This window comes from Ahaetulla prasina, chromosome 3 (genome assembly GCF_028640845.1).
Source record: "Ahaetulla prasina isolate Xishuangbanna chromosome 3, ASM2864084v1, whole genome shotgun sequence".
Lineage (NCBI taxonomy): Eukaryota > Metazoa > Chordata > Lepidosauria > Squamata > Colubridae > Ahaetulla > Ahaetulla prasina.
In genome coordinates, this window is record NC_080541.1 from 64,661,093 (window position 1) to 64,684,126 (window position 23,034).

Consider the following 23,034-nt stretch of genomic DNA (forward strand, 5'->3'; position numbering starts at 1 on the left):
ATGGGTTTTTTAATGGGTTTTATTATTTGCTAAATTTTAATTGCGGCCAAATTGAATAAGTTTTTTAGTGGTATTTTAATAGTATTTATTTTGTAAGAGGACTGTTTATTTTATCTGGCTGTAAACCGCCCTGAGTCCTTCGGGAGAAGGGCGGTATAAAAATTTAAATAATAAATAAATAAATAAATAAATAAATAATTTGTTTAGGATTTTTGTGGTTTTATTGGCTGTACACCGCCCTGAGTCTTCGGAGAAGGGCGGTATGAAAATATGAATGAATGAATAAATAAATAAATAAATAAATAAATAAATAAATAAATAAATATATATATATATTCCACTGCCAGACGGGAACTGCTGTAGATGTTCTCACCAGATGTTTAGATGAGTAAAAAAAAAAAAATAGATGGGGCCAAATAAAGTGATGCTGAGCTCTAGCAACACAAAGTTTCTCTTTGTCCAGAAACTGCTAAGTTTGATAGTTAGTATCTACGCTGGCTCTAAATTAGGTTATACACTTCCTGAAAGAGTAGACCTGTCACTTGTATTCTATTGCATTCGACTTGAAAGAGGGTAGAGTTCATGGCCAGGAGAGTAATTCGGCTTCAGCTCCATATGTCAGTTGTATCTCATTTGGAGTGGAGGGACCTGGCAACAGTCACTTATGCATTCATTACCTCTTAATTGGATTATTGCAGTAAACTCTATTTGGAATTGCTCTTGAAGATTACCTTGAAATTTTGACTAATGCAAAATGCAGTAGGCTGCATCTTGGAAGATGAGATCCATTTTATCGCTATTATTCCTTTGTTGCAGATGGTACATTGGCTGCCAGTATATTTCCAAATACAACTTTCTACATTTTGTCAAATCTAAGATAGACAATAAAATAGAAAAATATATTAACAATTAATTAATATCTCTTAAAATACAGCAAACAGTGCTTCATCCCAAATATCACCCATTATCCACAAATGAATATTTAAAGCACTACTCTCTTAATCAGCAGTTCATTAAGAGTTATCAGAAATAATGTAACTGTTACAAACTATGCCTAATAAATGTACTTGAAGCCCTTCCCTTACTTTTATTAACTGAATCCATTTAAAATGCAGCATGTGGATTCTCTCGTTTCTTCTAAATATACAAAATCTGTAAAATATCATCTTCCTCTCCTAGTAAGCAAGAATATATTAAACATTACTAGGAATAGCAATTCATTCATTTTAACCTTGATCAAATAAACCAACTTTGTAGTTTTTCCTCTTTCTTCCAACAATCTTATTTTCTCCAGATAACATCCTAACATCTGTTTTTTTTCCACACAGTTTTTTGTCTCAAAGTTGTTGACAACTTTAACAAGTCCACTGTAAAGAGAATATATTCTCACTGTCTCTTCTTACAAAATAATTTGCAATTTTAACAAGCCCCTTTTGTAAATTTCATATAAAAAGATTCTCTGCATCACTCTTCTGGTTTAGTATTTGCAAGTCTTTAATTATTAAAACATCAACTGGTTTCATTTCTGTATCCAGCATTTCATCTTTTTGGTTTTAAATGCACATTGAAATCAGTTTCAATTTTATGTAATGAAACATGTTCCTTTCCCATGATTCCATTCAGTTTATCTATAATAGTGGCTATCTTTGAAATTATTTCTGAATTCAGTATTCATTCCTTTTCATTAGATCCACTAATATATTTGTTTCCCTCTAATGATCAACCTTCAAAGTCATCTTATCTGTTATTTTTGTTTCTAAATGTAAACATGGAAAGTTTCATATGGGAAGGGTTCAATTAATTTCAAAGTCAATAATGATGATAATTCGAGTCATCTGAATTCTAAAATTTTCTAAAATCAGCACCCCAATCATCCTTGGCTGGATGTTCCATTTTCTCCCTAAACCTTAAATTTATAATTAAAACTTCATTCTTAAAGAATTGAAGAAAACTCACCCATTGAGTACACTAAAACTTTTTTATTCTAGTTACTCAATTTTTAAAAAGCAATGAAAAAAATTAAATCCAAAGTGAGAAAAGAAGGGCTTCCTGTGAAATAGAGGAAATAGAAATAGAGAGAGAACACTGTGGCTGAAAGTGGCGTGTGAATGCTGGATGTGAATTTCCAAAATTTTTCCAGAGAAAGAGATCTTAAGCTTACCTACATGTACTCTGAACATGTATTATATAATGAGTGTGGCAGGAACTGACTTTTCACAGTCAACTTGTTGCCAACTGGAAGTCGTAGGATTCTATTGTGCTTATAGCTGTTAATGTACCTTATATGGGCTCTAGTTTTGACTGAGGCTGACCTCTTAATCACTTTGGATTTTTTTTTTCACTGCATCTGAAAGATTGAGTAGCCTGAGAATGAACAGTTAATGAAATCACTGGGTATGGTTTCTTCAATACTTTTTTAAAAAAAATTCTAAATCAGAGATCTATAAAAAAGTTTTTCAATATACAGCAAAAAGATGATTAGTGGGTATTTTTTATAAAGTTTCAAAAAGATTAAGGGTTCAAATGAACTTGATTTAAGACTTCGAAGTTAAAAAAGAAATCTTCCTGTGGGAAACGTATATTTAGAAAAACTTATATGACAACTTTGAAGGTTGGATGTTAGAAGTCACTAGAAGAAAATAAATGTATCAAGAGAATCACTAGAAGAAAATAAATGTATCAAGAGAATCACTAGAAGAAAATAAATTATCAAGAAAATCTACAATGAATGTGCTAAGGACTCAATCAAGTTATCTGCTGTTACGGAAAATTATGGCATGATAATAAATTATGTAAATGAATGTCACCAATTATAAATGTATACTTTCATCAATATGTATGACCAGGTTTAAGTCCTTAGATGTTCATAAAAGTGTATAATCAAAATACCAATATCTTCTGTAACCACTTAATGCAAAGTAAAGTCTCTTTGAGGCCTACAAACCTCTTTCCTCAGAATTCTTATTAATATCCCTGATCATTTCTTCTTTAGGAAAACAACATATATTTAAGCCTCTATAGCCATGATGGTGAACCTATGGCACATGTGCCACAGGTGGCACGTGTAGCCATATTGGTGGGCATGTGAGCTCAGCTCCAGCGCACATGCACGTGCTGGCCAACTGATTTTTGGACCTTCTGGGCCCACTTGAAGTTGGCAAATGGACCATTTTTGGCCTATGGGGGGCCTTGGGAGGGGAAAGGAATTTTGGTCCTCCCAAGGCTCCTAAAAAGCTTCTGGAGCTTGGAGAGAGCAAAAAACAGACTTTTCAGTCCCACTGGAAGTTGGCAAACAGGCCATTTCCACCTCCGGAGTGCTTCTGAGGGGGTGCGGAAGGCCGTTTAGAAAGGCTCTGGAGCCTGGGGAGAGCAAAAAATAGGCCTACCAGGCCCACTGTGCCAAAAGCAGGGGGAGCGCGGGGGTGGTGGTTGCATGCACATGCACGGGGGTGGGGTGCATAGAATTATGGGTGTGGGCACATGCCTGTGCGACTCCCCCACGCTCCCCCCACTTTTGGCATGTGATGGCAAATAGGTTTGCCATCACTGCTCTATAGTCTATAGTGAAGAAGAAGTGTTTAGGTGACTTAGATCATAATCTTTATTTCATTCTTGCTATAATCATCTGTAAAATCATCTGGGTTTCCCTAATATAGTTAGTAGTTTATTATCATATCACTTTAGTATCTGATAACACCTGTCATTCGATACATTTAAGGCAATATTTGGGGAACAGACAACCCACTGTTTTTTCATTGTAGCCCTTGTATTTTACCTCTAACCCAGTCATGAAAATTTGCCAGTTTTGCGTGGGTTTTTTTTGCTTTAAAGCAAAGAACAGATGAAAATGGTTGATAAGCTTTGCAATAGGTTTACATTATTAATTGTTTAATAATCATCACCTTCACTATCATCATCCTTTTGTGTGTGTGTGTGTGTGTGTGTGTGTGTGTGTGTGTGTGTGTGTGTGTGCAGGCATGCAAAATCATGCACGTACAAATCAGTAGTGACTCCTGGCAACTTCCTTGACAAGTTGCTGCACTTTTCTAGACAAGATTTCAGAATTGATTTGCCATTCCCTCTGTCCTAGGGCTGAGAGAAAGTGAATGGCTCAATGTCACACAGCTGGCTTTGTGCCTAAAATGGGAATGGACTTCCCAGGTTTCTAGCTGATATACCTATAGCACTTTCCCACATTGGCTCTTATTATCATACTAGCCATCAAAAATAAATAGGAAAAAAATATATGCTCCACAGCCTTAGAAAGGGTGTTTGCTTATGCTGTTCTTATTTGGGAGTAGATTACATTAAAATTAGTAGATTTTCTGCATGTACGTATAGAAGACTATAATGCGAGAGACAAGTTTGCCCTATTAAAAGCTGACTTGAAATAAATAGCATGTATTATCAATTGTATCTTAAAATCATTTTTCTCTTGTTTTTTTCATGGGACCAATAAGCACCCAATCTATATCTAGATATTTTTTCCCCCTCAGAAATGGCAATTTATAAATAGATGGTGTTATCTTGGTGTGGAAAGGGGTGTGGAAAGCAGGGAGGAAAATCTGTTTTCTTCATTTGATTTCTTATGTAAGTATGTTAAGAAGATACTCATCCAGACTGTATGGGGGGGGAAAAATACAAAACCTAAATCAGTAAAGACTCAAGCTGCTACACATTGTATTTTAAATAGTTTATCCCTGTAGCAACATAAAAGGAGAGGAACAGTTGAAATATTAGTGAGGGCAGAGGAAAAAATAGTAAATAACTTTAACTGCAATATGATTTTATTAACATGAATGTAAAACTCTTATTGCTAGCTTGATGGCTAGCCTTTTCCCTATCGTTCTTTTAATACACTATCAAAGCCAAGTTGGAAAAAAAGGAATAACTTCTGGAGAAGAAATAGAGATGAAACTGTGGGATATTTTTGAGGATGCTTGTAGATGTGCTCTGGATCAGCAGTCCCCAACTTACTGTTACAGACCACTGGTAGTCCACGAGAAAATTTTGTTGGTCTGCAGAAAAATTATTTGCATTTTTTATATTGCATTAAATCAGGAGTCCTCAAACTACGGCCTCTGGGATGGATATGTGCAATGAACATTTGTGTTGTTGCAGAGTCTCCCCCTTTGGGGTCTTTTTGTGTGGGTCGGAGGGGATCAGAAATTCTGACTTGGGAGTCTACTTCAGCCTCCTAGTGTGGGGCTTTGGACAAAGGCTGGAGGGAAGTGCCACTGGTGGCGAAGAGCAGGAGGGCCTTGTTCCAGTGGGACTGCATCATGGCCTGGAACTGGCTGACCATCTCAGCCCGCTGAGCCTCCAGGCGCTTGTACCTGGCCTTGCACTCCTGCAGTCTTCCCTCTGCTTGGAAAGCCTATGCTTGTAGTCCTCTGTCCTGCTTCTTCTGAGCCTCCTCGGTGAGATCCAATTTGAATTGAGCTGTTTTGCCAACTCTTTCTCATGGTGGCTGCTTAGCTCCAACAACTGCTTCCTGTTGGGGCCCTAAGGTGCCCAGCTGGGGAGGCGAGGAGTGGCTGGGAGGGGAGGGGTGAGTAGGGTCCGGCGAGGCACCCCTCGACATGAGTGACATTGTGTTGGCCATTGAGTTGGTGAGTAGGGTCCAGCAAGGCACCCCTCGACATGAGTGACATTGTGTTGGCCATTGAATTGGCCACACCCACCCAGTCACATGACCACCTAACCACGCCCACCCAGCCAGTTATTAGGCAGACCATAAGGTTGGGGACCCCTGCTCTGGATCATGGCAGTCCAACTTTTTGGCTTGCCTGGACCATATTGTGAAAAGGAATTAACTTGGGCTGGATATAAAATATCTAATATTTCAATGTATAAATTTTGTGGAGATGAATTACTAGCTGTCCAGGGCCACATGAAGCCCTTGTGCTATGGGTTAGACACAGTTTCTCTAAAAGGAGAGAGTACACAATTTTTAAAGGACTTTTAAACACAAATCACACCACATTTTTGAAATATCTATTTAAAGAAAGTGGCTTGTCTTAAAGATAGAAAAGAATGATACTTTATGTATTTTAAGCTGTCTGTGGAATGGATGAATAGGCAGATAGATTAATAAATAAAGATTTTTACTGAACTGTTCTTGAAGTTCAGAGCAAACAGCATTGAAAAATATCTTAACTTTTCATCTTGGCCCTGAACAGTATTTATTTTTATCCTTCAAGTTTTAATTATTATTATTTTTTAATTCCCTATGTTGATTTACAATCTTCCCTGAAACAAGTATTATGAGGATTTCACAATTTTAAATCACCTTTCCCAACATGGTGACTTTTAGAATCATTGGATTATAATGATTTGTTTATTATATAACATTGAAAATGTATTTTGTTCCGACACTGATTGTATGCTGACATGAATTTATTTTAAAATGTTCTTAATTTTAAGAACATTTAGCTATCATGTTTTAGGAATATTGTGTCTTTTCATTTTTGCCTGTTAGAATCAGACAGGCAAATAACACGGGAAGAAAAACTCTCACCAAGATTATACTAAACAAATAAATACAGACCTGTACAAAAAGCACTATTTAAAAAAATAAAAGTATGGGAAGGGCAAGACTTGGAAAATACTAATTCACCACAGGAAATGTTATCCATTATTTTCCTGAGATTTTATTTTTGTTTCTTCAGTGTCATGGGTATTGTTGTGGTCCGCCAGCAGCCTGTGGAGCTGGCAACAGAATTGGGCAGTGATGAGGCTGAGGTGGGGCAGGGCCATCAAGGAGTGAGGTGCGGACTCCAGCGCCTCCAGAGACTGATAGTAGTGAGGCAGAGGAACAGGAGGAGCCTGTTCCTAATGCACGCATGAGAAGAGCTGCCAGAAGGCAAGAACAGCTCAAGCAAAGAGGACGACTCGGGAGTAGGGCCAAGAGACGATTTGGCCCCTCCCATAAGGCTTAAAACGGCATTTAGGCTTTGCCGGAAGACAATGTTTGGTAGCTTCGTCTTCTTCTTAGTCTACGTCTTGCATTTATTTTTGTATCTGTGACTTCTGAATGTTTGCCAAGAAAAGCCTTTGGCAGTTTGTCTAATTGGACCAAGGTTTGCGATAGGACTGAGGAATTTGTGTTGGGAGGAATTTTTTTAAAAAATTTTTTTGTCACAACAGTTTATGTAAACATCGACATAAAACAACAACACATCATAAAAAAAACATATATGAGCAAAAGTATGCAATAACTATATTAATTTGATATAATGAAAGGTAACAATAGGACAGGAATGGTGGGCACTTTTGTGCTCTTATGCACGCCACTTATAGTCCTCTCAGGAATGGGGTGAGGTCAATAGTAGACAGTTTTTGGTTGAAGTTTTTGGGATTTTGAGTTGAGACTATAGAGTCAGGTAGTGAGTTCCAAGCGTTAACAACTATGTTACTGAAGTCATATTTTCTGGAATCAAGTTTGAAGCGGTTGACATTAAGTTTGAATCTATTGTTTGCTCTTGTATTATTGAGATTGAAGCTGAAGTAGTCTTTTACAGAAAGGATATTGCAATAGATAATTCTGTGTGTTAAACACAGGTCATGTCGGAGTTGGTGAGTTCTAAGTTTTCTAATCCCAGGATTTCAAGTCTGGTGTTATAAGGTATTTTGTTGTTTTCAGAGGAGAGGAGAACTCTTCTTGTAAAATATTTCTGGACACGTTCAATTGTATTAATGTCAGAGATGTGGTATGGGTTCCAGACAGGTGAGCTGTATTCAAGAATAGGTCTAGCAAATGTTTTGTATGCTCTGGTTAGTAGTGTAGAGTTTTTGGAAAATAAGCTCCGTAAAATTAGGTTTACAACTCTTAGAGCCTTTTTTGCTATGTAGTTGCAGTGGGCTTTGGCACTTAGGTCATTAGATATGAAAACTCCAAGGTCTTTAACAGGGTGGGGTCATCTATTAGGTAATGTCCATCAAGCTTGTACTTATTGTTAGGGTTCTTTTTCCCAATATGTAAGACTGAGCATTTGCTGATTGAGATTTGGAGTTGCCAAGTTTTAGACCAATCAGATACAAAGTCAAGGTCTTTTTGAAGGGTAGAAGTATTGTTAGTGGTGTTAAATAATTTGACATCATCAGCAAAGAGAACACAATAACTTTAGATAAGGTCACAGAGATCATTTATGTATAGTATGAAGAGCGTTGGTCCAAGAACGCTGCCTTGGGGAACGCCACTTTTGACAGGAACAGGATTTGATAGAGCGTTGCCAATTTTGACCACTTGATGTCTGTTTGACGGCATTTATCCAATTGTGAAGAGGTCCTGAAATTTGCTTTAATTTAGTTGAACTACGCTGGGAATGAAGCAATTCTCAGCTGTTCGAATAAAGTTCTTCTTTTTTTTCACTGACTGAGTTTCCTACTACCTACTTGGGCCTGGGTCACAACAGGTATCTGAAACCTTCTGTTGTGACAAGCTTTTCTATCTTTTTACATGTTAATTATTATGATTATGATTTGTTGTATTTCCAAACATGGATCACTTTATTTTACACTTTAGCCATGTTATGTGGCGTCACAAAGAAAAAATAGGAAATATTTCATAATCTAATAATTTTCACTCTTTTAAAAAAGAGAACAAACAAAAGTTTCCACCCTGATCTTTCCCTATTGCTTCTGGGGCTGTCTCCCCCCCTCCCCGTAGTCTCCACATCTCTGATTATAATTCATCTTGCTCTATCTGTGTGTACACACTGAGCAAGACACACACAACTGCATCTAATATTCTCATAACACTCTCTCTGCTATGCTGTTGATCAAATGATACATACTAGGACATTTGCTTCTTCTAGTCAGAATAATTGTTTCTATGCCTGGTTTGATAGTCTCCTTTATTATGATGCCAGTTATATTCCAGGAGGGTTGCATTTTGTGTACCGACACCTGTACTCAGATATTTTTCATCTATTGCTTGTTTACCCAGTCCATTTAGAGATTCTCCTTAGGAAACATATCTACAATCCTGTTTCAGGACATTATGGACATTTATCCTTGATGACAACCTTGGGTTACTTATGTCAACTTACAGTCAATGGTGACTTCCACCAACATCTGCAAACTGCAGATAGTAAATATTTTACAAGAAGAGTTCTCCACTCCTCTGAATACAACAAAATACCTTATGCCACCAGACTTGAAATGCTGGGTTTAGAAAATTTAGAACTACACCGCCTTCGACATGACCTGAGTTTAAGTCATAGAATCATCTATTACAATGTCCTTCCTGTCGAAGACTACTTCAGCTTCAGTTGCAACAATAGACGAGCACACAACAGATTTAAGCTTAATGTTAACCGCTCCAATCTTGATTGCAGAAAATATGACTTCAGTAACATAGTTGTTAATGCCTGGAATAAACTACCTGACTCTGTGGTCTCTTCCCAAAATCCCAAAGCTTCAACCAAAAACTATCTACTATCGACCTCACCCCATTTCTAAGAGGTCTGTAAGGGGCGTGCATAAGAGCACAAGCATGCCTACCATTCCTGTCCTATTGTTTCCTTTCGTTATATTCAATTAATATAATTATTACATACTCATACTTATTTATATGCTTATATACTGTATAATTATTTCATGCTTATGCTTATATATACTGTGTGACAAAATAAAATAAATAAAAATAAAAAAATAAATCTGCTTGATAACTTTTCCCTAAATGAAAGTGTGGTCTTTTAACCTTGCAGTAACTTGTTGATGTCAAAGAGGTGGGGTGGAAATGAGGTGGGGGCTAAATCCAAGGCAGCATTTTAAAACATTTCATTATTGAAAAGGTGGCAGCACGTTTTGTCAGGGGTCTTGTTTTTAAAGATCAAATAATTTCTCTGAGTCTTGTTCCCCAGATTCTTTGGCCTGCAGTTACATTTTGGAGCATGCCATGGGCAGTCTGAGGGCTATGGGAGATTACAAGATTTTGTTTGTTTTCATAATGGTCTCTGACCAGCAAATTAAACATTGACGTCTTAAAAGAGTAAAAGGCAAAAAGCAGAAAACCATGACAGAAAATATAGACAGTATTCAGAAAGAACAATAAAATGCCTAGAAGCTGGAAAACTTGCTAAGATATTATCAGGAATATATATTGTTATAGTACAATAAGTACAGATAACAGGATATTAAAGGTAGTACCTGCATGCTAAAAACAAAATAACTACAGTTATTAATAAAAAATATTCTAAAATAAAATGCTAGAATTCTACCTATCACTAATTGCTGCTAGCTGCTACTATTACTACTACTACTACTACTACTTCAACTACTACTACTGTCATGTTTTGAGTGCCAAAGCACTTTCAGTCGAAAGGATAGAATGGTAACATCTGTTCTTTTATGTACACTGAGAGCATATGCACCAAGACAAATTCCTTGTGTGTCCAATCACACTTGGCCAATAAAAATTCTATTCTATTCTATTCTATTCTATTCTATTCTATTCTATTCTATTCTATTCTATTCTCCCAGTTACAGGCTTCTTTCATGTCCCCATTAAGTTGTCCAACCCCTGCACAAACAGGAGACCTTATAACGATTTCAGATAAATGGCTGTCCAATCTCTTCTTAATGAGCTAAACTCATAAAACCTACTAAAGCTAAACCTACTTGAGGTCACCCGCTTTTGAACTGCTGGGTCAGTATCTAGTGAGTATTTTAGTATTTAGTGTTAACCCAGGGACATGAGTTTGTGTATATTGTATAAAATCAGAGAATTAACAAAATATTTTTCTACACAGGGTAACTGCAGTTGAGAAATTTTGCAGCTCTCTTGAAACTGTCAGGATTCTGGTTTGGTAGCAAGGAACAACTAGGATTGTCCTCCAGACAGAAGAGACTTCTGTTGTTAAATGAAAGTATAAGGGTGGAATGTAGCTTACTATAGAAAGAGCATCAAAAGGACATGTATGCTAGGATCTCAAGTTCCTCCAAAGTACAGAAACAGGTTTGATCTACAAAGGAATATTATTATAAGTTCTTAATAATGCAGAAGGCAGGACATTAAATGAGATTAAAGAGGAATTTCTATGATGTGATGGCAAGTGACATTAGCTTGCTGGCTGGAAAGGTCTCCAGCTTATATAACGCCGGTCACAGTGGCCTAATATCTCCTGTTCTACATGAAGAGATATGTGATCCCCTGCTGCTATATTGCAGCTCTCGCTTTTGGAATACCTAAGGCTAGGAAACACAATGATATAAGTCACTTTGGATCCTAGCTTCCAAAAAGGGGGAAATTATTAAAAAGAATAATGACAATTGGAGAATTACTGGAAAACTGAAGCTCAAGCCCAAAACCGAGCCACATACAGTATATGGGCCCTGAAATCCAAGGGACTCAACCCAGTTTCTGAGTGAAGCATTCTCAAGAATTTGTACTGCATTATATCGAGGGATTTTAGGTTACTGGATGCACATACCCACAAACCATATAACATTTTGGAGATAGATTTACTTTGAAAAGTGTTATGGTAGCAAGTGCATTCTTACCTCCTGTAGCATGAAAAAAAGCTGAGTGTAGCTTTAGCAGTAATATTAGCTGTATTAGAAATAGTTTTAATTAGTTCTCAATGGATGCCCAATTGCTGGAATAATGTGCTGAGATATTTAAAAGATAAAACTTGGTCTATAGTGTTGTTATTCATCTGCCATTGATGCTTATGGCATCTCATCCCTTTGAAAACACCATAATTTTAGTTTTGGCATAATTAATTGTAAGCAATTCTTCTCTACCGTAAGAGCCGGTTGATGTCTTCTGAGACCAACTTCAGTGACCAAAAGAATATTTTCATCATCTCATACAGGAAGGCAATCAACTGTCTATAAAGTGTAGTGGGCTGGACTTCCTGTTTAGTTAAGGCAATGACCATTGAACTGCCATACCTATTTTTTAAAAAAGGCCAGGGTGCAGTCCTGTTAACAACTTTCTGAATGGGAATGCTACAGAAAGCTGGCTATTACTGTTACATCTAATTTTCAGGTTCCTAATTATGCAGAGTAACTGATTATTAGTCCATTTATAAAATAGTCTCTGTGGTGGTCTAGCAATATCCAAACATGCTTATGGATGCTCCCTTGGTGAACATAAGCACTACTCTGGAATTCCAGTTCTAATACTTAAATAAAATTTACCTAGCTAACGCTCCGGACACACCAGCTTGAGTCCTACTCATTTCTCTGTTAATATATTGTAGTTTGGAGCTTTACCCCATATTTTCTTCTTCACTTTCAAATATGTGTATCAAATATGTGTTTCTTTACCTGCTGGGAAAAAAGCAAGTGGCAAATCATATGTCAAAATGTGATGTACTCTTCCATGTATATACAGCATTTAAACACAAATACCAAAAATATTGAGCTTACTTTGCGGATCTCTCTGAAGCTGTGGTGAAGAATCAGAATAACAGAATAACAGAGTTAGAAGGAACTTGGAAGTCTTCTGGTCCAACCCCCTGCACAAGCAGGAGACCCTATATCATTCCAGACAAATGGATGTCCACTCTCTTAAAATCCTCCAGTGATGGAGCACTCACAACTTCTGAAAGCAAGCTGTTACACTGGTTAATTGTTCTCACTGTTAGGAAATTTCTCCTTAGTTCTATATTACTTCTCTCCTGGATTATTTTCCATCCATTGTTTCTTGTCTTGCCTTCTAGTGCTCAGGAAAATAGGTTGACCCCCTCTTATTTGTGGCAGCCCCTCAAATATTGGAACACTGCTATCATAGCACCCCTTTTTACTAGACTAGACAAACCAAATTCCTCCAAACTTTCTTCATGTGTTTTACCCTCCAACTCCCTAATCATCTTTGTTGCTCTTTTCTGTCTACTTTCCAGTCTCTACATCTTTTTTATAATATGGTGACTAAAACTGGATGCAGTATTCTAAGTGTGGTCTTATTAAGGCTTTATAAAGCAATACTAATACTTCATGTAATCTTGATTCTATCCCACTGTTAATGTAACCTAGGATTGTGTTGGCTTTTTTGGCTGCTGCTGCACAATTGCTGGCTCATATATTAAGTGTCCTCTGGAACTCCAAGAGCCCTCTCACAGTTATAACTTTTGAGCCAGGTTTTACCTAATCTATACCTGTACATTTGATTTTTCTTGCCTAAATGTAAAAATTTACATTTCTCTGCATTGAATTTCTTGGCATTAGATAGGGCCCAGTATTCAAGTCTATTGAGATCCATCTGGGTCTTGAGCCTATCTTCTGGAGTGTTGGCTATTCCCGCCAGTTTAGTGTTGTCTGGATATTTTTGAGTTCCCCTTCTATTCCTTCATCTAAATCATTTATGAAGATTTTGAAGAGTAGTGGGCCTAAATCAGAACCTTTGAATACTCTACTCCTTACTTTCTTCTATGTAGATGTAGTTCTAAAATCCATCTGATGGTGATGCTGTCTATCCCACATTGCTTTAGCTTACCACAAAGTAGGCTGTGATCTACTTTGTCAAATGCCTTACTGAAATCCAAGTATACTATATCCACCACATTTCACTGAAAGGCTCAAACAGTATATTGCTTATGTAGCATGTTACTAACTGTAAAGTTTTACATGTTATGTAATTGAAGTGAAAATTCTATTCTATTAGAAATTCTATTGAGATAGAAATCCATACAGTTTTACCATGTATACAAAATATTTTACTTCTTCTTTTGCAAATAGAAGTTATTTTTGTATATAAGTATTCTTTAGATGGCAAAAACAGCAAAATTGCAATTCTTTTACAAAGGAAGTCTGAGAAATCACTAGAAAATAATATCTAAATGGGATTATATATAGTTCATGAGTTTTGTATATTACAGAACATTAAATCTAATTCAAGTTTCATAGAATGATATATTTAAATGCCTTTGTGGTTACTGATAGAGTAATATTTAATATTGCATTAATACTGAATTTAGCTCCATGAACTGCTTGTGTGACATTTATCTTATATAGTCACAGTAAGTCATGGTTTATTTATATGACACCATTTCTAATTAAACATCTCCTGCATTCATGAAATACTAAGGAGAAATGAAGTATCTACCTCACATATTTTAAAATTAGATCCATGACAAGGACTTTATTAATTGGGTATTGAGGACAGTAAAAGTAATTTCAGCCAAAATGAGCTATTAAAGCTTAAAAACTACCAATTCTTTGAATGTTTAAAGGCTTAAGACATCTTTAATTCTTAAATAACATTCTGGTTATTTAGATTATAGCACTGATTACATAAAGGCACCAGTATTTAAAAATATCATTATCCTATTTTTTTCATATTTAACATTTATCTAACAGAATACATAAATTTTTTATAGCTGTTCATATTTTTCTTCCAGTTTCGTTTCTTATTGTGCGTAAATAATGTTGCACACATGAATAAACCATAGGCCAACGCTTTCTATGTGTCCTTGGATTTTTCGGGGGGGGGGGGATGAAAATATAATAATAAAAAATAAAGAAGATGGCAGGATAATACCTACTGTATGTTCAAATTAAATTCTCCATCGCTCACTCAATCCACACTGATATCTCTAGAATCTGGAATCTAAGACTTTTTTTTTTTAAGAATAACAAAGTAATAAATGAAAATGTGTTAGTTTTAGAAAAGATGAGTGTATTTTTAGGAAATGAAGACATGATGTGTTAAAGCTAAAGAGTGGAAAGGAGAATTTTTGCTTTATTGGTTCTCAGGTAAGTTTTAGTATAATACAGTGATTTGAAATCCTTATACTGTTCAGCAATAAAAATGTTGGTGAGAACAAGCTGGAAGAAACGTTATGTCTGCTTAAATCATTTTTTTACTAGAAACTGTTATATAAAAGTGAGACATATATATGCTTAAACCCTTTTTTTAATACTTAAAAATTTCAGCAAAACATTCAGTATTTTTCTGGCTAGAAAATCCTTGTTCTTGTCTTCTATATATCTATACAATTGGGAGACGTTTCACATGTAAAAATGTATATGGATTTAGTCAGGAGTCTAATTCTTTTTTTTCTATTTCTTTTAATTTGACTCCTGAAGTTCAGCGACTGGGTTGGCAAAATCTATGATATTGTCTGTAGGTGAACTTCTGGATTTATACAGTTTCCCTAGTGGCATTGTAGAGGCTCTTATTGAAGTTTATATATGCTTCTGTGACTTCCTCAAGAATTACTAACTGTAAAAATAGAGCTGATTGCTGGAGGTATTTGTAGAAGACTGTTGTCAGTAAATGCAAGGCTCAAGATTAACAGCTGTGGTTCCAAGAGAAATTATAAATTCTAGAATGGCACAACATTGTACTCAGGAGAACAAAGAAAAGGGCACTAAATAATAGTCATAATGTTTTTTTTAAAAAGGTATTAGGTTTGCAGTATGACCTCATATCAGATTTACTGCAGATAGCACAACACTTATATAAATCCAGTTTGAAATTTTAGGCTACCAGTGTTTTATCCAGTTGCCTGGATGTAAAATACAAAACTCAGGGGTATAATATATAGAGTGCTCTCAAGGTATGTTGCTTTTTAAATAATTTTTAAACAAATACAGAAGATAAATTTCAGCATGTGAATCAGAGGTACTATTCAGCAGGTTCTGACTAGTTCTGGAGAACCGATAGCAGAAATTTTGAATAGTTTGGAGAACCGGTAAATACACCTCTGATTGGCCCTGCCCCCATCTATTCTCTGCTTCCCGAATCCCAGCTGATTGGGAGGAAATGGGGATTTTGCAGAATCCTTCCTGTGGAGTGGGGTGGGAATGGAGATTTTACAGTATCCTTCTCCTGCCACGCCCACCAACCATGCCATACCACACCCACAGAACTGGTAGTAAAAAAATTTGATTCCCACCACTGATGTGAATTGTAGACATGTTGAGAACCAGTGGTGGGATTCAGCCAGTTCGCACCACTTCGGGAGAACCGGTTGTTAATTTTCTGAGCAGTCTGGCAAACTGGTTATTGGAAGAAATCATTAGGGTAGAGAACCGGTTGTTAAATTACTTGAATCCCACCACTGCTGAGAACTCCTCTGTCCTGGAATTAAACTTGTTAAAAGCTGTTCTTTGAAGCCACAGAGCAAAGATAATATTGGTGTTGAATTCTTAAAACAGAAAGTAGATCATCTTAAAGGAAAGATCTTAAACAAAAGACTTTTTGTTCATACTTGGTATATTTAATCTTTCTGATAGTAATTTCTCTATCCAGTTTGCGGACAGAATAATTGAAGATCTTTTCATAGGTGGTCCCTATTTTTCTACTTGCATTCTTTATGTGCCTTTGAACTGCTAGGTTGGCAGAAGCTAGGTCAAGTAACGGGAGCTCACCCCATTACGCAGCACTAGGGATTCGAACTGCTGAACTGCTGACCTTTTGATCAACAAGCTCAACGTTTTAGCCACCGAACCACCGTGTCCCTTACTTATATACATCTATACATACATACATATTTTTAATTTTTAAATGCCTATATTAGCATTTCTCCCCTTTTATTATCCTGGATATTCTCTTAAATTTCCAGCATGTTATTTATTTATTTTTTGCTTTTTCAAGGTTAGAACAGCCTAGGCAAAAACATCAGTTTAGTTGCTGCTAGACTTTTCTGCTTTCCTCTCCTTTTTAAGGTGGGCCTCTGGTGGCTCAGACTGCTAAGACAGTCTGTTATTAACACAGCTGCTTGCAATTACTGCAGGTTCAAGTCCCACCAGGCCCAAGGTTGACTCAGCCTTCCATCCTTTATAAGGTAGGTAAAATGAGGACCCAGATTGTTGGGGACAATAAGTTGACTTTGTATATAATACACAAATGGATGAAGACTATTGATTAACATAGTGTAAGCCACCCTGAGTCTTCAGGGCGGGATATAAATGCAAATAAATTTTTTAAAAAGGGGTTGGAATCTCTCTCTGCTGGTACAGTTTAGCCTGGTCTGCGCCTGCCTTCCTACTTTAGGTAGACTTGAATAGATAGGAGAATCGTTGGAGAGGTAGTTTGTCCACGCAGCTATTCATTTGAAGCTGCTTTGGGAGTTTGTAATTTACAGTTTTGTCTTGTAAAGTCCTGCTGAGTCCATGAGCACCTGTTCTGTTTTGTTTTGTTTCTGGATATTTCTGAAAATTTACACTGCTCCTGCAGACAGTTTTAGACAGATTATAAAGAAAGTCTGTAATAATTCACCCTTCCTCTAATGTCTCTCCTTTCTTTATAGCTTTCCAAGTTCCCTCACTTCTCACTCTTGTTCCCCCTTGTACACTGAGGTATCAATATCATTACATAGCTGTTTTCCTTGTCTATATATCTTTTCTCCCCTCTCCTGTCTGCTACAAGCCTTTGTTTCTTTGTTTTACAATTTGTCTTCTGGTGAAAAACTCTGAGTTTGTTTCTATTACTCCCACATCAGCAATCTTTTCAGAACACTCTCTATTTAGGACAACGTACCTAAAGGCTAACTTGATTATGTATTTGGGGAAAACAATCTTCTAGCAGTAATGCTGGTCTATGACCGCAATAAAGATTTGATTTGATTTTATCTTCAAACAGAATGGAGCCTAGATGGAAAGAAAAAGGTTTCTCTCGTACACAACCAGGCAACTTGGAATCCTCCGTAGATTTAATTACAGCTTCAGCAATCCTTTTCTTTGGTCATGCTGCCCAAGAGAATAATTTTCTACAGGCACTTTTGTTCTCAAATGTCTTATTCCTTAAATGTGATAAAATAAGCTTGTTTTAAGTAAGTGTTGTATCAAGGTTAGTGTGTTTCCTGGGTCAGAGATAGGCAGCAATGACAGAGGCAAGGAATCTACAAAGGCCCTCAGAATAGAAAGGCACTGCAGCAGTGGTGGTATTTAGCCAGTTCTATCTGGTTCAGGCGAACTGGTAGTGGCGGTTGGTGGGAGCCTCCGCCCATCCATCCGGATGTAATCATATCCCATTTTTGATGCTCTGCACATGTGTGGAATGTCCTGCCCATGCATGGAGGTGACACACACTCACATTTGCAAACTGGTAGCGAAGGTAAGTGAATGCCACCCTTCTCTGCAGAATCCAAATGAGCTTTTAGGTAATGTATTTCAGTAAGTGGGGTGTGATCCCTGTTATGGACTTTCTAGATCACAGTAGGGAATGAAACCTGGAACTCTGCCTTATAGTTTGCCCTAATGGCATAACTGCATTGCCATATGCTTCCAAACAGACCGGATAAACATATCAACATACTTGCAAACATTGTATATGTGTTGCCATTTGCAATTTTATTTGTTGGCAATATTTGAGAAATTCCTTATTAAAGAAACAAAAGTATAGAAGCATTTTCAGAAGTAAGGGTCTTCATCTATTATAGCGGCCATCTGTTTATAAGAGATAGATAATGTATTCCTTTTGTACTTTTTTAGAATCCTAAAACAAATTAACCATAATAATATTTTGCTGCATAGTACTTACAGTCTAAAGAAAGAAAACAAAACCCTTTTTGGCACATATTGTGATGCCATATACACATACCTGTATTTTTTGGAGTATAAGATGCACCGGAGTATAAGACGCAGCTTAATTTTTTGGGAGGAAAATAAGAAAAAAGCTGATTGGTAGGTGGATTGGCCTCCCGGAATATCCCCAATCACTTGTTCCCAGAGGTGAATTTTAGTAAAAGGTTCTTTGGTTGTGAGCTCTGTGCCTTGCTTTTTTTTTTTTGCTTTTTTCCCTGCCTCTGAAACTCAGTTTCAGAAAAAACTTTTTTCTGCCCCTGAAAGCCTTCAGAAAAAAAGCCTTCAGAAAAAAAGCCCCAAACAGAACTTCAGAAAAAAAGCCTCCGAAGCTGTGTTTGGGAGCTTCTTTTCTGAAGCTCTATTTGGGGGCTTTTTTTCTGAAGCTCTGTTTGGGGCTTTTTTTCTGAAGCTCTGTTTGGGGCTTTTTTTCTGAAGCTCTGTTCTGGGCTTTTTTTCTGAAGCTCTGTTCGGGGCTTTTTTTCTGAAGCTCTGTTTGGGGGCTTCTTTTCTGAAGCTTCTTTCAGCCTCTGAAACCTCAGTTTGAGAAGCTGTTTGGGCTACATTCAGAGTATAAGATTGTCAGCCTCTTTTTTTTTGGGGGGGGGAGTGTGTCTTATACTCCAAAAAATACGGTATATACCACACTATTTCATTTTGGCATAAACTATTTTATTATTCAAAGTACAAAAATTGAATGAATGAACAAACAAACAAACAAATGAATAAGCAATACTGTGCTATAGAATTAAAGGCTTGAGATATGAAAAGAAAACATATATACCAACCGTATGTCACTATAACTTTTGCATCCTTGTACACTATCCTTGTTTATATCCTGTCCATAGACCAATTCATATTTAAACTTTTTCCTTTTTTAAAATTTCATCAACACCAACATCATCAAATCATGACTTTTTGTTCTCTTTTTTCCTTTTAACCCCTTTAATTTTCTTTTCTATTTGAGCCCGATTCATTTTTTTCTAGATGATCAAACCACCCTTCATGTTTTTCAAGGACCAATCCATTCTTGATCCTGTATGTTATTTTACCTTATTTAATTCTTGGGTACCCCATTTAAAATACTTGAATGTTTTTCCTAACATATCCCATTTTCACTTCATACAATGAAGTAGGCAAAGGCATTTTAGCTTTTTTCAATGTTTACTCCTCACAACAGACAAGATGTGCACAGTTTCGCTGTGAATTTGTCTCCTGTTCTTCCATTATAACAATTCCCTGGAGCGTCACAGGCAGCTATCATCAATCTGTGCATTCCTACCTTCATATGCACTCCAGGAACATAGATGACACCTATTCATACCTTTCTGACACATGCTTGCAAAAACTCCATTTTCTGCTCTGGAATAATTGCTTCTAATGGCAGGAAAAGACTGATACTACAAGTTTTATAGCACAAAATCTTTTTTAAAGGATCAATATTAAAGTCTTATGGATGGATACATTGCTGAATTGCCTTGACATTGATGTGACTCGTTTGTATCTTGTGTGTGTTTTCTCTGGGAGCAAATGGAAGATGGCTTCTATTTCCGCCACTATCCGATTTTGTAGTTCAAGGATAACATTAGATGAATAACATGATGATTGTTATCAACTCGTTTGATGTTAAAAGCATCAAAGAAGTTCGGTGTAATCTAAATGACATACATATCAACATGGTTTGGAGCTGTATTGTTGGTTGAGTTTCATTAAAAATGCTCACCTCAGAAACACAATATTCTGTTTCTCTGTTTTATGACAAACATTAAAAAAATTCATTATTATTTCTGAACACTTCCAGGAACCTCCGTGGTACAAGTAACTGCAACCGATGCAGATGACCCTACATATGGCAACAGTGCCAGAGTGGTTTACAGCATCCTTCAAGGTCAACCTTATTTTTCTGTGGAACCAAAGACAGGTAAATACTTGATTTTATCTATAACTAGCAATCTGTGATCCATTGCGTTATTCTTTCAGATAGATTTCCATATTTAAAGAAAGAAGTTCAAAATAATAATTCTTGCTGTTTCTATGCCATTGCCCTTCATTGCCACAGCAAGAATTAAAAAAAAAATCATTTCCACAAGAAATGAACTGTCTAAGTTAGGCTGAGATACATTAGTTGAAAAGGGTTTGCCCTGTGATGCAGTGGTGGTGGATTTTAAATTTTTTACTACCGGTTCTGTGGGTGTGGCTTGGTGGGTGTGGCATGGCTTGGTACGCGTGACAGGGGAAGGATACTGCAAAATCCCCATTCCCTCCTCACTCCAGGGGAAGGATACTGCAAAATCCCAATTTCCTCCCAATCAGCTGGGACTCAGGAGGCAAAGAATAGATGGGGACGGGGCCAGTCTGAATTTTTACTACCGGTTCTCCGAACTACTCAAAATTTCCGCTACCGGTTCTCTAGAACTGGTGAGAACCTGCTGAAACCCACCTCTGCTGTGATGTGCTGTTTTGCCGAGTTTAAGAATACAAACACGACAGTTTTAATAGCAAACAAATAAGACTTTGTGAATCACTTCTGATTCCATTTGAATTAGAGATTTGAAATTCCAAGACCATTTGATTCTATTCAAAGCTGTAATTGAAAATTCATTGGCTATCTGATTTGAGCCATTTTCAAATCCAGATGGTTGGTGGTGTTCTTTTTTTTAAAAAAAATCCTCCTATTTTCCTACTTGTTTTTCATGCCACAGTTGTGTGGAGCTTCTTTTCCTTTGATAATTAAGTATGGATGCCAGGATGGCTGACATAATTGTTACCAAACTTGGTCTTTTACTGGAAGGGTCCTCCTAATCATTGGTTTTGGTTGGGTCTGATTAGGATTTTTGGTGAAAGCTTCTGATATAATTGTACCACTTCTGATAACTGGGCTTTATTTGGTGCTTCGAGGGTTAGGATAATTGGTGACAAATCTGGCCCTTTCTCAAAAGGACCTCCTGGTTACTTGCAAGTCTTGGTTGTGAGGATTATGGCTTATTATCAATGCTCTGCCTTAGTTAGAGTAGGCAGCAGAAGTCAAAAAGTACAATACATGGTTATATAAGATAGGTAAATTACAGAAGAGGAGATTGGACAGAGAAAGTGATGTAATTGATTATTTATTTATTTGCTTTACTTATTTCTATACCTCTATATTCCTTGTGGATTCATATCAGTGTACAAAAATAAAAATAACTGTGACAGCAATGCAAAAAAAAAAAGTAGTCTTTCCACCTGATCCCTATTTTTAGGATGTTAAAAGTTTGGGCCAGTGCCATTAAATATTAACCTGGCACCCAATCTTTCATTGTCAAGAGACTTAAATCTGCTTCAGTAATGCAGACTATAAAAATAAGGTCAGTCATGAGTCTATATTTAGAATGCTTAGTGCTGAGTTGAATTCCCAGTTGTGTGAATAGTTGTGAGCATAGAAGTTGCTGCAAGGAAGAACGAAGTTAGGATTTATAGCTTAATGTATTAAAGAACTTAAGTGCTGAGAAAGTGAATGAAGCTCCCAAGGAGTGTCACTTTTGCCATCCCAACTGTGTTCTGATAGGCAGAGATTAAAGGAGTGAGAAACCACATTGGCCAGCTATTTATGTCAATATTAGAGAGTCAAACACATATAATTGTAGTTGTAACATTCTATACCATACATTAGGATCTCAAAGTCACTGAAGCATTTTGAAGGTACCTAATTAAATTGATATTTCAAAACACATTCCACAGTTATTTCTTCCTGGAATGGAGAGGAACCAATCACACATTACTTTCTCTTGATCTTTTCCATTCAGCAGAGTTAGCCCATGACATTCTGGTGCCAGAGACAAAGAAAAAGGACCACCTACCCTCCACATTCCTCCCCTTGCTTCCAAGTATTAGTGTACTGTACTAGAAATTGAAATTGGCTTCAGATAACTAGATTAAAATGTCAATCACTTCTGAAGATAGAAAACTTGTAGAGCTTTCAAGGCAACCTGGACAGCACATTCAGGGTAACTTAAAGGTTGTTTTGGAAGGGAAGGAAACTCAGGAGGAATAATTAGGACAATTACCATTACTTCATTCCAGCATCAAACATCTAAAGAAATAGCTTCATTCTTCCTAATGGGAAAGCCAATTTTACCTTACAGTGTCTCTAGATCTTTAACAACAAGATCCTTTAAAAAAAAAAAGTGGCTTATTCCCTTGAATATGAGACTTAATGAAGAAAGAGGAAAAATGTAACTTCACCAAGTTCTCTTGATTATGGATTGGTCTAGACATTCAGAATTTTATTATAGATGTGCTACCACAAGTAAAAAAGAATTATTATCACAAGCCTAAAAAATGTTCCAACAAGTATATATCTGAAATGTCTAAATACTTGATATTATTTCTATTCATTTTTTTTATTCTTGCAGTGTCACTCATTTCTTTATACATTTTCCCTTCCAAATTCATTAGTATGCTCTGAAACACTCAAAGCTATTTATTGCTTTATATTTGAAAAGCTTTCCACAAATGTTGTCTTTGTGAAGATATGTTTGTATACCTGACTGCACCATATTACTCAAATGTTTCACT

The 23,034-nt window shown here is 36.6% G+C and overlaps 1 protein-coding gene across 1 annotated transcript in view; it reads left to right on the plus strand.

Moving 5' to 3' along the window:
* LOC131195508 (cadherin-7) overlaps positions 1–23,034 on the plus strand; it is a 133,203-nt gene that overhangs the window by 70,308 nt on the left and 39,861 nt on the right. The window contains exon 4 of the mRNA XM_058177469.1: positions 20,282–20,401. Within this exon, the coding sequence (XP_058033452.1) occupies positions 20,282–20,401 (120 nt within the window). The remainder of the gene's footprint in view (positions 1–20,281; positions 20,402–23,034) is intronic.